This window comes from Pteropus medius, unplaced genomic scaffold (genome assembly GCF_902729225.1).
Source record: "Pteropus medius unplaced genomic scaffold, Ma_sr-lr_union100, whole genome shotgun sequence".
Classification (NCBI taxonomy): Eukaryota; Metazoa; Chordata; class Mammalia; order Chiroptera; family Pteropodidae; genus Pteropus; species Pteropus medius.
The window spans coordinates 19,533,757-19,548,106 of NW_024354500.1; the positions used below are offsets into that span (position 1 = coordinate 19,533,757).

Consider the following 14,350-nt stretch of genomic DNA (forward strand, 5'->3'; position numbering starts at 1 on the left):
AAATCATCCTTTGCTCTTACTACCTTCTTTCACAGATATGGGAAAGATGTCAAATGACTCCTGCAAATCCCACAGCGATTTGTTGGCAGGTTTTGATGAGAATGCCAACTGAGCAGACAGAGTCATTTCTTTTGAGTAGTGCCTTTGGGGCTTTTTAAAGCTTTTAAAAATAGTGGGGTGATTTTGAAATTATACTCAAGTGACATTCAAATTTGAGTAGCTCCTTAAGCCTTTACAAAATTTTTTATAATAAAAAATAATATCAATAATTAGTATAATGTATTTATAATAAAGATGATAACAATTTCTGGAGAGCTTATGCGTTGGGAAGTGTATTAAGCACATTTGCATATATTGTCTAATGTAATTCTTTCAATACCTCTTTTAGAAAAGTAATACTGTTTACCCCAGTTTGGAGATGAGGGATCTGAAACACAGAGTATTTAAGTTACTTGCAAAAGGTTACAAAGCTAGTGACTATTGTCACTTGGATTTGACCCCGCACGTGCCTTGTCTGTAACTGTGCTGGCATTATTAGGCACACATCACTTGCTCCCAGCTGAATGCCAACCAACCCGATATCTTATCTCACACCCTCTCACTGAGGATGGTTTCACCACCACAAGAGGTCTGCATCCTTCACTCTGGAGAATGTCAGATGAGAGGCTCTCCACGACCCATTACAAGGCCCCGAATAGTCTGACATAATGGCTAAGAACTCAGCATCAGGTAGACATGAGCACATACGATGGCTCAACAAACGACTAGTTGTGACACATGTTTAAGTTACCTAACAGTTCTGAGATTCCGGTTCCTTTTTTATAAGTGCAGGCAACCCCACCTACCTTATAGGATTGGTGGGAACATGAAAATTAAATGCAATAACTATATAAAGTGCCGGCAACTAGTGAGTCTTCAGTATGATGACGTTGTTGTCCCTGCTTCACGGAGGTTTCCTGAAAAACTCGCTGTTGTTTGACTGTTTCTGCTTCACTGTCTCTAGTTTCAATAGATGGGCAGAGGCGGATAATTTATTCAAATAATTATCGGGAACCAACTATGCCAGACACTGTTCCAGGCACTTGGAATAGAGAAATAAACACCATCCTTGATCTTAAGGGAATTACTTGACTGGTCAAAGGAGTAGACCCAAAATAATTACAGTAGAATGTGATAAGGAAGGCTTGACACTTGTAGTCGGGAGCACAGAGGAACAGCTAATTCTGTCGGGGGGCAGTCAAGAGGTGTTCACAGATGTGCCGTGAGCAAGACAAATACGTGGTAGATCCAAACCCTGTATCTCCTCCAAGAGGAGAAGATGGGAAGACAGCATTTTTCTGTGGTCCTTAAGGAGCATTGTGTCAAGACAAGGCAAAGGTGTTATCTGAGGCTGCCCTCGTCATGGCACACCCAGGTTTGCCAGCAAGAGGAGCCGTAAGACCTCCATGCCCGGCTAAGACAGTGGTTCCCCACAGAGCACATAAGTCCAGGCTTAGGGTTTCTACATCCTGTTTGTTGCTCCTGAGAAGGCTACTTCTCACTGTTTGAGTTTACGACAGAGTGAGCTCCACTGGAAGAGAAGAAGGGCAGGATCCTTTTCATCGGCCATCATTTGCTTTTGCCCTGGTCACTCCAAACACATGTCTTTCATGTGGAATCTGCTGTCAGCTCCACCAAGCAACCAAGAACCTGGGCCGCCCTAATCCCTTTCTCATCAGGTTTCCTTTGTGATCAGGGCCCAGGCAGGGAGCTCGCCAAGCCCCAGTGAGACCAAGTAAAACCCTGAAGGAGTGTCAGCTCACTCACTGCTTTTAAAATGTAAGAGACCACACCGGATGACTCTCTGCCTCCTGCAAAAATGCCAACCCAGCTGCCTTCGCTTTGTATTCGTAGAGCACCGTTCATCCGGCACCTCAAATCAGGACTGCTCTCACGGCTTGGGTCTTATTCTGTTGAGATGAACGGCATCATTATTCCCATTGTTTCTACAAAGAATCAGGAGTGAGAAAAGTCAAAGGATTCTCCATGGGCTCTTTTGTTCTCCTTATTTTTAAAAAAATTTTTATTTGTTTAAGCGATATCCTTGGCATTCCTTTGTACTTAATCTTTAAGTTACCTATGAAAATGCTACGTTAAAATGATAGGGTCAGGGGCACAGAATATTTTAGGTTCCCACATCAGTATAGCTCCATCGATCTTCCACAGTAATCAAAGCTGAATCCAGCTGCTGTCCAAGCCAGGCGTTGTGACTGTGGTTCATAATCTGGCTGGGGATTGTGAGTGAAGAGGGTCCGCAAAGCGGTAAGAGTGACTTCTCTTCTCTCCCTGCTAAATCCCGCTCACACCCAGGATGTTCCTAAGGCGCTTCCAATAATGAGACAAATATCTAGCGTCCTTATTTTCCTATATGAAACTTACAAACAGAGATCATTTAGGGCAGAGCTTTTCAAAGCTTATGTGTGTAGGAATCATCTGGCAAGCTTGTTAAACAGCTGGTTTGGGTTGCATCAGTCTGGGGCGAGGGGACCTAAGGTTCTGCATTTCTGGCAAGTTCCCAGGTAATGCTGATGCTGCTGGTCAGAGGACAGGGCTTTTAATAAGCAGAGTTCAGGCTCTCTGTCTGTGTTCATGTGACCCCACATGCGCCTGTACATGCTGTAAAAGTGGAAGAGAAAGAAAAGCACACCTGTCATACTTGTAAGGTTTTCAATATTTTAAAACATTTTCATATACATTCTTCCTAGGCAAGCAGGGTAGGTAGTATCATTATCCTTGTTTTTCCACCCAGTGACACATAGCTAATGAGAGTCCAGATCCATTTCTTAATACTTGTTCATCGTAAAAGACTAATCTAAATAGAATATTTTTTCAATTATTTCATTATTTTTGTCATTATTATAGTATTTGTATATAAATTAGAAAATCATGGTTTTATTTTATGTGACTGTTATTAAATACACACACACGACTGAAATGCTCTAAAGACAAATGGGCTTAGGTTACTAAGTCATTTCATAAATCACAGAAGGGTTCACAGAGACATCTGTGAGGAAGGGAGTTTCTTCGCTCGTGGTGCCTCTACAGAGATTCCCACATCCATAGCCAAGTGAAGTTTGCTGCTTTTGCTCAGCATTTACTGGCTGCTGTCCAGATTAATTGAAATTCCATAATTCTGGTGAGAATTATTAGAGCGATGCCTCCTAGCTATAGTGGGTTGAATGGTGTCCCCCTCCCCAAGATAAAAGTCCCTCTGGAACCTCAGAATGTAACCTGGTTTGGGAAAAAAAAAGGTCTTCGTAGATTTAATAAAGGTAAGGATCTGAAGATGAGATTAATCTCGATTTAGGATGGGCCCTAAATCCATTGATGAATGTCCTTATAAGAGACAGAAAAGAAGACAGAGAGACACAGGGAGGCGAGGCATGTGAGATGGAGGCAGAGACAGAGTGATGCTGCTGCGAGCAAAGGAACACGCGCCGGGAGGCGCCAGGAGCCGGAAGAGGCAAAGAAGGATCCTCTAACAGCCTTGGGGGGACTGCGGCCCTGCTGACAGTGCGATTCCAAATTTCTGGACTCCAGAACTGTGAAACAAGACATTTCTGTTATTTTAAGCCATCAGGTTTGTGGTGATTTGATGTGGCAGCCCCAGGAAGCTAATACAGAACCGCTTACCAACTTGTCAGTGGTTAAAAGTGGTTCAGCCTTGGAAGTTTTCTCCCAGTGCTGCTGATACTCTCTCTGTCCTAGTGTCCCAGGCAGTTGGCCTTCGCTGCACAGATCTATGTGGTGACCACGGGTGAGTATGGTGCCATTGGCCCTGGGGATAGGGCAATGTGCTATTAGAGAAATGGAAATAATAGCGTTTCTCTGACCAGATACATCTGTGGACTGAAAATGAACTTGCTTCACCCTCAGGAAGATAAGTCACAACTCAGAAGTCATTCAACAAAATCGGATCTCTTGACTAATTCTTGATGGAGGTAAAGTTAGAAAAACTTTGTGTGTGTTTATAATTATAAAGTATTTATACTTTTAGATAGCTTTATACCTTGAAAAAGGCTTTCCCCCACAAGTTTTGTCCCTAACATTAAGGTTTGTTTAGTCAATCCTAGTCTAAAACTTTCTCACTTCAGACTTCCATAGCTCAGAAGGTCCTCTGCCTTTTGCGGCTTCCCGACCTGCACGAAGCTCTACTGCCACCTTGTGGTAAAGATGCGACAGCACACCCATTTGTTTGATGAGGTTCCTGCTCTCACCAACAGAGGGCAGGCCCTGAGGCCCAGTCTGGAAACTGAAACCCTTGTTTACAATTTTGAGTGTTTGGCTTTTAGCTAGTACAGCAGGGTGAGATTTGAAACTGCACACTGAGAAGAACCGTATAAAATAACTTCTGTTTGTCTCTTATTAAAGCAGTGGACATTCACAAATACTGCGCAGCCAGCCTCCGTGAAGGTGAAGACAGGCTACTGGAGACACTATTTTGAATTTCCAATTCTTTTCTTAGGTCCCCACCAGGCCTATGCTGCAGTGGTAGCCCGCAGGCAGGCACCTGGGTGGGAGGATAATGAATAGGAATTTCAGGCTAGCTGATACCCAGGCTGCTCCTGGGCTTCCTGTTACATTCAGAATGGAGGGGCTACCTAACTAACCCTCAACTGGTAGAACTTTGTTAGATAGCTCGTTTGTTTAACTCCCTAACAACTATGGTTTTGATGGCCTAACTTCCTAGGACCTAGGATTTATGGAACTCAGAGACATCTTTGGTGTGTGGCAACTTTTAGATAAAAATAATTATTCTGTCTTTGCCTCCATCTAACTTTTCATGACACTAGAACTTTCATGACTGACCTGTGTCAACATTCCCTTTCTCCAAACTCCAATAAAATTGTCAAACAAGTTAAAGCTCAGGGCTCTGGTTAGAGGAAGAGTGAAAGTTCTGGGAACTTCTACCTTTTCTACTGATATCTAGAAATAAGCTCCAAGGTTGTCTCTACAACAGCGATCCCCAACCTTTTTGGCACCAGGGACCGGTGCTCCTATGAGAATCTAATGCCTGATGATCTGAGGTGGAGCTGAGGCGGTGATATTAGTGTCGGGGAGCAAATACAGAAGAAGCTTCGCTTGCTTGCCTGTCGCTCTTCTCCTACTATGCAGCCCGGTTCCTAACAAGCCATGGACTGGCACCAGTGGGGGACTCCCGCTCTAGACAAATATCGAGCGTCCCCATTTTCGTATATGAAACTTACCAAACATTTGAAAAGCCTCCATTAAGAGAAACTGTTCCAAAGGGGGGTGAGGGGGTGGGGGAAGGAAGGAATTCCTAGAACACTGCTATGGGGGGATCAACTTATCGATTTTAACCAAATGAATCAGCTGTCTAAATGACTAAAAAAAATCATGACCAGTTTTACCTGGGAGCTCCTCTCAGTAGAGAGAAAGGCCCTGGAAAGGATGGCCGACCACACGTTTTTGCTTTCTAGGCTTGAACATCCACACCTTTCTACTGAAAGTAAGATCCACCAACTCACGAATCCTCTGAGAGCAGGACAGCCTCACAGATGCTTGGAAGTGCCCGAAACTTGGCTTGATGCTCTGTTGTTGCCACCTTGAAACTCTCACTATTTTTTTTAAACAAGGGGCCTTTCTTTTTTATTTTTCAATGAGCCTTTCAAATTAATTGGCAGCTCCTGCCCGGGAGTTTGTTAAAAATACATAGTCTGAGGCCCCACCTCAGAATTCTAAAATTGAATCTACATTTTAAAAAGATCCCAAGTGAAATGTTGCAACATTACAATTTGAGAGACACTGATTTCAGCTACCTATGAGGGAGATAGGGCTCCAGATGGGGTGTGAGGCTCAGATGAATAGGTAGCAGGTGGGTCTGTGGCAGAGAACACAGGAAGATCTGCATTCTTCTGTTCCCAGAAGAAGAATCAAAAGACTTCCAGACCAGAGGGCCTGATTAAATCAGATGAGAGAGGAGAATAGGGGACATTATTTTACAACACAGGGAATAATAGCCTCTTCAAAACCATTTCTTTTAAATCTTAGTGACGTGTCACAAAGTTTTGAAAAATTCAGTTCTAACTTTAGAGTAAAACAAGGAAGTTGAACAATGACTGACCATTGCCTTTTGACTTTGGGATATAGCCTGACCACTGTTGAGCTATTCCTTGCCATGGAATGGGAAAGGAGTTTCCACAATTAGGAGTAAGTTGCTCTCTATTTCCTCAGTGTTCCTAGGATTTCCCCGCTTTATTTCCCTTTTGGCTCTCAAAGTTCCTGTCCCCTTTATTATTCTCCGGACATGCACACTTTACTTTATATCATCAGAGGGTCTGCACATTTACAAAAGAACAGATCAGAAGTCTTTGACTTCAGGCTGAAGTTGCTTTTAGAAGAACAAGAAATCCCCAAGGAAAAGGCTCCAATAAGCCAATTGCCAAAAAAGTGGTGGTGGACTTATAGGATTAAATCAATTTATAATGTAGATTTATACTGTTGCAATAATTATGTTGCAATAATTATGAAAAAATTTAAATAGGAAATTTTTGGAATGGCATCATAGAGCACTTTATATTAGTTATACTTGCAATTTTAATGAGCTAGATCATTACATTTCCAGTGTAGATATTGCCATATTGGTATGCATAGGTTGAAAAATCAAAACACCATATTTGATATGATAATACGATTAGATAAAGAAAACATAAAACCAAACCAAACCAAAAGTATTGTTTTTGGAATACAAACTAGAGAATAGTATGCAAGAAAAATCTTGGATACAGGCAATAAATAAAATATAGAATTTGACCTTCTCAACGGAAAGAAGAGCTATAGACTCTTTGAGCATTACAACTGTAGCCACGTTGGGAGTAGGGGATGAGATTTGTATGTTTATTCAAAGTTTATCAAGTTTTAGTAGACTGAGAAACAGTGATCAAGAACATGGAGTTCTCAATCTTTCTGCCATTCTTTCGTTCTTCCACCTTGCTTTCTGTACACATTCTATGTTCCAGGCACTGATGTACAAGTTCATGTCATTGTTTTTTTCCTTGAATCACTTCAAAAGGATTTCTGGAGTTTCATCAAGCCATTTTATTATAACATATTGGATAAAGGCCTAAAAAGAAAGAAAATATAAATACAGTATCCATGAACTCTACTATAATTGTCTGAGAGTGTAATTGTTGAGCAGTGCTCTAGATAGCTATGGTAAATTGACTACACAGTGAGTTATGCTATTCATCCTGTAGTCCCAGGAAGGAATTCTGGAGGTCTGTGAACGTGTGTGAGAAAAAAAATATGCCTCTTTACTTTTTTTTTCTCGTGTCTAATTGAAAACTGGGCATTCCTGTCCATTGTCACTGCAAGCAACAGACCACAATAGCATAGCGGTACCTGTGGCCTTGTTGTCAGTAAAATCACAGATATTTTTATGTCACGTTAGAGTTGTTGCAGATATTTTGAACTATCATATGCTCACCACTCCTTGAAAAACAGAGTAGTTATTGGATCTGTAACTTTATTCACTACATCAGTAAAGAAGTCATATACATAATTACTACATCACAAATTTGTTTTTAAAATGATTTTAATTCTTCCAATGTAATCATTTCCTGTTAATCCTATGTGCTTTTAAAATGAGTTTAATGTATTCCTGAGGAGTCTCTAGGCTTCACTAGGCTCCACAGGAGTCCAAAGCACACAAAAGGTTAGGAGCCTTGTGGTAGAAGCAAGTACAAGTCCATAGAAGAAAAATCTTTTCCGGACACTGAATCATAAAGTGTAGAGCACACAAACAAAAACATCATGTGCACCTCTTTGAAAAAAGAAAAAACATTGAGTGATCTACTGGAAAATATCTGATGAAAATATATAGGCAACATTAAGAATTTTTAATTAAAACTCAATAAAAACCAAAGGCAACGTTAGAGAAAAACTTAGTGAATTTGTGGTGGTGTGAATATGATGGCAGGAACAAGTTAATGTGATGTGGGTGTGTACTTTCTGATGATTTTACTTTATGTGTTGGTAGAACTTGGAAAATCTGGAGGAATAAAGAGATAACAAAACACACGCTAGTCAGAAGAACCGTGACAAATTCCCTGCCATCATGGAGCTTACATTCAGGCGGCATGTATCCAAGAAAGGCAATGGCCCTGTCTATTCATGCAGATGTACCCTTTTACCCACCTAAGGCTCAGGAATTCTCTGCCTTTCCCCTTTCTGGTCTTCATCTTGCCCATCTGACTTGTCATTGTAGAGTTCGTACACTTACTGAAGGCAGGGACTTCATTTATGGCCATCCTGAGTGCTGTTTAGAATTAGTGTTTATTCATTTTTATGCTGTGTCTGCTTCTTAGATGTAGGTCCTTTATGAACTAACTGTGGTAGAGCAACATGTCATTCATGCGCACACATTGGCTAGGTCCACTTGAGTGGAGGGGCAAGCCCTAAGGGTGTAGTTGCAAAGTGAGCTAGAAAGAACGCAGGCAAACTTTAAATCTAAATCAGGTGATGCTGAAAACTGGAGAACAGTTAAGAGTACCAGCAGGAAGGATGTTCAGGTTAGAGTGTTCATTCACTCAGTTTTTCATCCATCCATCCATCCATCCATCCATCCATCCTTCCACCCATCTATCCAGCAAATATTTACTAAGTCCCTACTATGTGTCACACACTGTGTTAAGTGCCAGAGATATATTGATGAAAGACAAATTTTCTGTACTCAGGATGGAAGTCCTATGTAGGGTATGGGAGCTGTGCAAAGAACTGATGACTTTTGAGCTCCTCTTAGCACAAAAACATCATAGATGAAGCGTCATGGAGCCTATTTCAGAAGTGAGTAACTTAGGGGCATATGGACTGACTCTAGGATGCTGAAAAGCTCTGTGGGGCTGGGGTTCAAGGCTAATCTGTTCAACCCCAAGATGCGGATTTCTGTGACTGATGCAGAATCGAGGAGCACTGCTGCACTGGGATTGGAGACAAGGAGTTGGGCAGGGGTACTCCAAAGACAATTTTACCTTGAGACAAAAGGATAAGTCTGGGACTCAGTTAAAGGCAACTTTATTCTCTCTCCTTTATTCATACTCTTTTGGGGAGCTGCATATAATGTACTCGTGAAGTATGATAATGCAAATGGCGAATGCAGTTAGAGGAAGACACAGAGAAGTTAGAGGAGAAAAGCCTTAGAAAGAAGGTTTCAGCGGATGGAGGAGTTCACCTCCTTTCCCTACTATTTTTATTGGCCCCCACTGCCACTCCTTGGTAATGGCAGTCTCTGGGGCAATTTGCAGTGGGAGACCATGCTGGCTGGGAGCTGACTTAAGGAGAACGGTTTGAGTCAGAATCCTTTCTCACCTGGTAGACTCCTCATTCTTGAAGATCTAGCTCAACTGTCAGCACTTAGAGGAGGTTGCAGAGTGTTTAGCACGGTAGGTTCTGGAGTCAGCCAGATTTTGGTTCAGATTCCAGCTTCATCGCTAACTGTACTGACCTTTGGCCTGTTCCTTACGTTCACCAAGCTGCAGATAGAGGTCACAAGCCTACTTAACTCATAGGGCTATTGTGAGAGTTTAACATAATCCCATAGCCCTTTGTATACTAATCAAATATGTTATTATAATTTTTAAAAATGAAATCTCTTAAAAGATAGAGAGCTCCTATTGGACAAAGTGAGTTCTTTTCTTTATTCACTTTTATACCCCAAGTATTCAATATCTAGTATCCAGCAAAGCCCTTAACAATGTTAAGTATAATCAGGTCCTTTATCTCAGGCCGGGATTTCCAGAAATTAGGTTGTCAGAGTCAGCCAGAAACCATGAAGACTTAGCATGGTTTTTCCTCTAATTATGTCTTCTCCATCCTCGTAGGCCTTGAAATCATAATGCCATGCAGATTTATCTGACTTGAAGAGAGACTTTCGCTTTTCTGTCTCTATCTAGAAAAAGAATTCTAAAGTCATGTTCACTTGCCTCCTATTTCAGCGGCAGCCGTGCCCTCCCCACCCCCAGTTATCTGCATTCTTACTGCGTGTGCGTTAAACATCTCTGCTTTGACAGTGTTGTAAACCGAACTGATCAGTTGTTTTTGTCTCCTGTTGACCCAGCCTAACAGATAATTTCATGTCTTGTAGACCAAACAACTGGTTCATTCAATACAGTAAAATTCGGTCAACTGTTTAAAAAGACTTTAAACAACTGATGTAGTGACTTGTCTCAAATTGCTTTATTCTCTCAAATTTGATATTGAGTTAGCTGTGTTTATTTCACTTTACAAAGTCAAAGCCGGTGTGATCTAAAAATTTAAGGGCTCTTAGAAGGTGGAGAGTATATCTCAATGGTCATTTTACTACAAAGCAACATGAAATTAGTGCTTACCAAGTATTTTGTGAAAATGATTATGAAATATATGAACGCATTTTTGGTGAAGAAAAACATCATAAATTAAGAAAGCTAATACTTTTTCTTTTAACTTCACTTTGAGACTCATCGACTATGTTCAAAAAATACAGATTCTACTGAAGATAATTTACTGTATTGCTTGGTTTCTTAAGTCAGCCTACTGTAAGGCACGGGTTCACAAATCAGGCAGGGGCTTAGAAGAAAAAGATGAAAAGAGAAACCAGAAGCTTTGATGAGAGACGCAGGAATTAGTATTTTGATATGCTACATAACGAAACAATTTGGCAATGGGACAACAGAGGTGTCTCTTTTATTAGCACAAACAGCAGCAGAAAAACAACCTTCCATTTGATTCTACTGAGATTTATTGTTAATAATGCCACTTTTCAGAAGTATAGTCATGTGCTCACTTAGACAGGCCGACAAAGTGAAAACTTGTATGTGATGCGAAGTACCCTTTGGGCCATAGATTAAGACACATATAGTGCAGTGACAAGTCAAGTTAAATGCCCGCAGAAGACAAATCCCGGCCTCCCCTCCCCATGGTCTGGCTCCCATTTTGCACCGTAGAACCCATAATAGATATCTGGGCAAAACATAGAAAACAGATGGCTCCCGACTGACATGAAAAGTAAATTTTATTAAACATGTTTACATACATGAGTTGGAAGTTCATTTAAAAGCACAGGGGAGTGTTAAGACAAGTGGTCAAAATAGAAAGATACTACCCAATTATAATTAGTTGACTGTTGGCCACTAAGACAGAACGGGCTCTAGGAGAAGTGCACCAAGGCTTCAGTTCTTCCTGCTCAGCATGGTGAGTGGCGGTCGGTCTGTGCCCTGTGGAATGATGGGCAGATAATTCTGGCATGTGTAAATAATAATAAATAATTCACTTGGTGCAGGCAGTATGTCTATGGATTAAAACCTAGTGTGTACACAGTGTCTACACGTGTTACAGCCCCACAGTAGGAATCTACACCAAAATATTTATTAGGAGGAATTTGGTCCATACTACAGCACGTTTTCCAGAGGGTAAAAAATAAAGTCCATCTATAGACATTTCACCCCAGACTCACAGATGGCGTCTGGCTAAAACCTGCAAAATGTCTATAACAAAAATGGATGGCTTAGATTTCTTGGTTATTTCAGTATAGTAATTAACGAGCAAACTGTACAAGTACATGCAACATACAGGCCGGTCTATGTGGAACTAACATACATTATTAAATAACCTTTTGTGTCTTGTCTTTTTTTTCTTTTTTTCTTTTTTATTACAAAACGTGCATGCGGCTTTGAACAGTTCCAAGTCATGCTGCTCTATTTGTGTGATCACAAAAGTTGAATGACTCATAAAAGGAGGGAGAACATATTGATGCACCTGCAGAACCTGCAGTTTGTAGCACACATACGGAATGTCACAAGGGAAATCCAAGGCCAAGAAAAATTCAGATGAAGAAAATGCAAATTGAAATTTGACTTTGTTTAATCCCCTCCCACCCCATAAAGTAAGATGCTTTGCATTAAAAAATCAAGCTTTGTGCTTGCATCAATCTCAAAGAAATGTAAACTAAAATTTGATAAAAATGTTAGTTTAGTGCAGAATATTTCAACTGGAATTTCCAGTGGAATATTGAACAGCTCATACCATGCTCTTTCCAGGGGAGATAGGTGTGTCCACACTGAGACATGGCCGAGAAGCCTGGGCATAGCTGACAGTGTCTTAGGCTCAAACTCATTTCTAGTCACCATTTTGGGAAGTCAAAGGTGTGGTTTATACACATGAGCATATCCTTTCTGGGCATAGCTGAAAGTGTCTTAGGCCCAAATCCATTTCTAGTCACCATTTTGGGAAGTCAAAAGTATGGTTTACACATATGAGCATATCTTGTTTTTCTGGATATCAGGAAGAAAAAGGCATTACAAGGAGTGTTTCCGAAGTATGATTATGCAGTTAGTTTTAGTTCCCGACATCGGTTGGAGATTGACTTCTTTAAAAGTCTTCCATGCAAAACAATGGAAAACATAAATTAATTTTTTAGAACACAAACAGATATGCTCTTCATTTAAAAAAATGATTTGTGATTATTAGTTTTGGAAGATAATTTTTTGTTTTCTGGGTTTCCACACGTAAGACTTTGAAGAATTGTAAAAGGAAAGCCAATGAAACCCTCCATGGGCCTCATCTTGTCTAGTTGTTGAACACTTTGGGGAGATGCTACAGAGACTGCTTCAGCCCTTTTTTTGGTGCTTTTGGAAAAAGAAAGGAAGGGTCTCTGTTAGCATCATGAGGCCTGTCATGACACAACCAAAAACTAGTGTAACTAACAAACAGTAAAAAACGAAACAAATCTAAAACCGACAAATAACACATCCACGAAAAAAAACAAAACACAAAAGAACAAAACTTCTCAAACATCAGAGAAATAACACTGTTTGTGGTCTGTGTAGAAACATGTAAAATACAACTTTTCAGAGTGAGAGTTTCCAGTTTGTTCAATTTGGGGTGTGTGTGTGTGTGTGTGTATGTGTACACATTTGAAGTTTCCTCTTTTTCTATTTGTTAGAAGCATCAGTGACTCTCACTAGCACATTGACTTTTACTGTAATTTGATAGATTGCCTTGTTCTGTCATATGAAGCCAGGTTTGAAACAATTGGGACACATTATTGAAAAACTACTACAGGCAAAACACAAGTTGATTGTCTGTCTCCAACAACGCTTTTGATCATGAAATATCTGGTTCAGATTATAATCCTGAAAGGTAGAGTTTTATTGGAATGACTCTGGTATGAGTTCACTATGATCGAATGCAGGGAGGCCCGGTTGAACTTTCCAGAGATGATTGGGAAGCCCGGCGGGTTAGGGGAGTGAGTGTGGGATCCACCAGGGATGACGGTGGGAACAATTTGTACCATCCAATTACCATACTGGACAGATCGAGTTCTTCCAACAAGATTTGAGCCACACCCATAAAGCATTTATGGTCCATTCTGCCGTAGTCCCCCCAGACAATCACCTGCAGAGACAGAGAGATACAATAAAACTTGAACTTCTCACTCTTTCACACTGGAAGAGTTGAAAGCAACTATTCTGTAAAAGTGGGTCAGTGGAGAGTAAATGAATGTAATTTACACCAAGGAGGATAGATAAGAAAATATTAACATGAAGGTTCTCGAACAAACACTTTGCAATTTTTAGATCTGATGGAATGCAAGTAATGTTTCTCTAGTCAATGAGGAATATTATCTACATAAACCATGTTAAAGAAATAAATGTTAAGTTTATTTATATATAAATTTAACACTTTCTTTAGTAACCACTATCTAGTAAGAAATAAATATTCAAGTTTATTTATATATAAATTCAATACCTTCTTGAGTAACCATTATCTAGTAAGTGATGTGCAGGGAAATAAAGATATAAAAATTAAATTTTGTGCAAGCCAGGAGGGTAAAACAACCCAATGCTATGTCTAATGGGGCACACGTATGATGGAATATGTATAAAGAATGAGAAACTATTCATTACATTTTTTTTTTTTTAATATTATAGACTTGTTAGTAAAGGGGTAGGTTGAAAAATAATTGTCAGGTGGTGCCTTTTGAGGACTTGCCTGACAATTCTGATTTGCTCATATGATTAATAAGTCAGTAAGCTCACTCATAAATTGGGTCAACACCTGTTGGTGACAGATAAGCATCCATCACACTTGCCCCTAGCGTCTATTATCCAATCGGAAGTGAACTCATCCACCCGCTTTACACAGACAGGAGTGGCAAATTTTGCCTTTTCTATTTACTGAGCAACTTTGCTAAATTATTTAATCTTCAGACATCATCTTTAAAATGGAGATATAATATCTGTTGCACACTGGTGGTTAAAGCATTTAAACGAGGTAATGTACATAAGTACCTAACAATGCACCTGACATTTAACCA

The 14,350-nt window shown here is 40.3% G+C and overlaps 1 protein-coding gene across 24 annotated transcripts in view; it reads right to left on the reverse strand.

Annotated features, from left to right (window-relative positions):
- Positions 1-10,731: 10,731 nt before the first annotated feature.
- RIMS1 (regulating synaptic membrane exocytosis 1) overlaps positions 10,732-14,350 on the reverse strand; it is a 412,504-nt gene continuing 408,885 nt past the window's right edge. For 12 of the 24 annotated variants that reach the window (XM_039853357.1, XM_039853355.1, XM_039853351.1 and 9 more), the window contains one exon: positions 10,733-13,428. In XM_039853357.1, coding sequence (XP_039709291.1) covers positions 13,210-13,428 — 219 coding nt within the window. In that variant the 3' untranslated portion in view covers positions 10,733-13,209. Of the gene's footprint in view, positions 13,429-14,350 lie in introns of all 24 variants that reach the window. The other 12 variants (XM_039853345.1, XM_039853344.1, XM_039853367.1 and 9 more) reach the window with 5 other exon arrangements.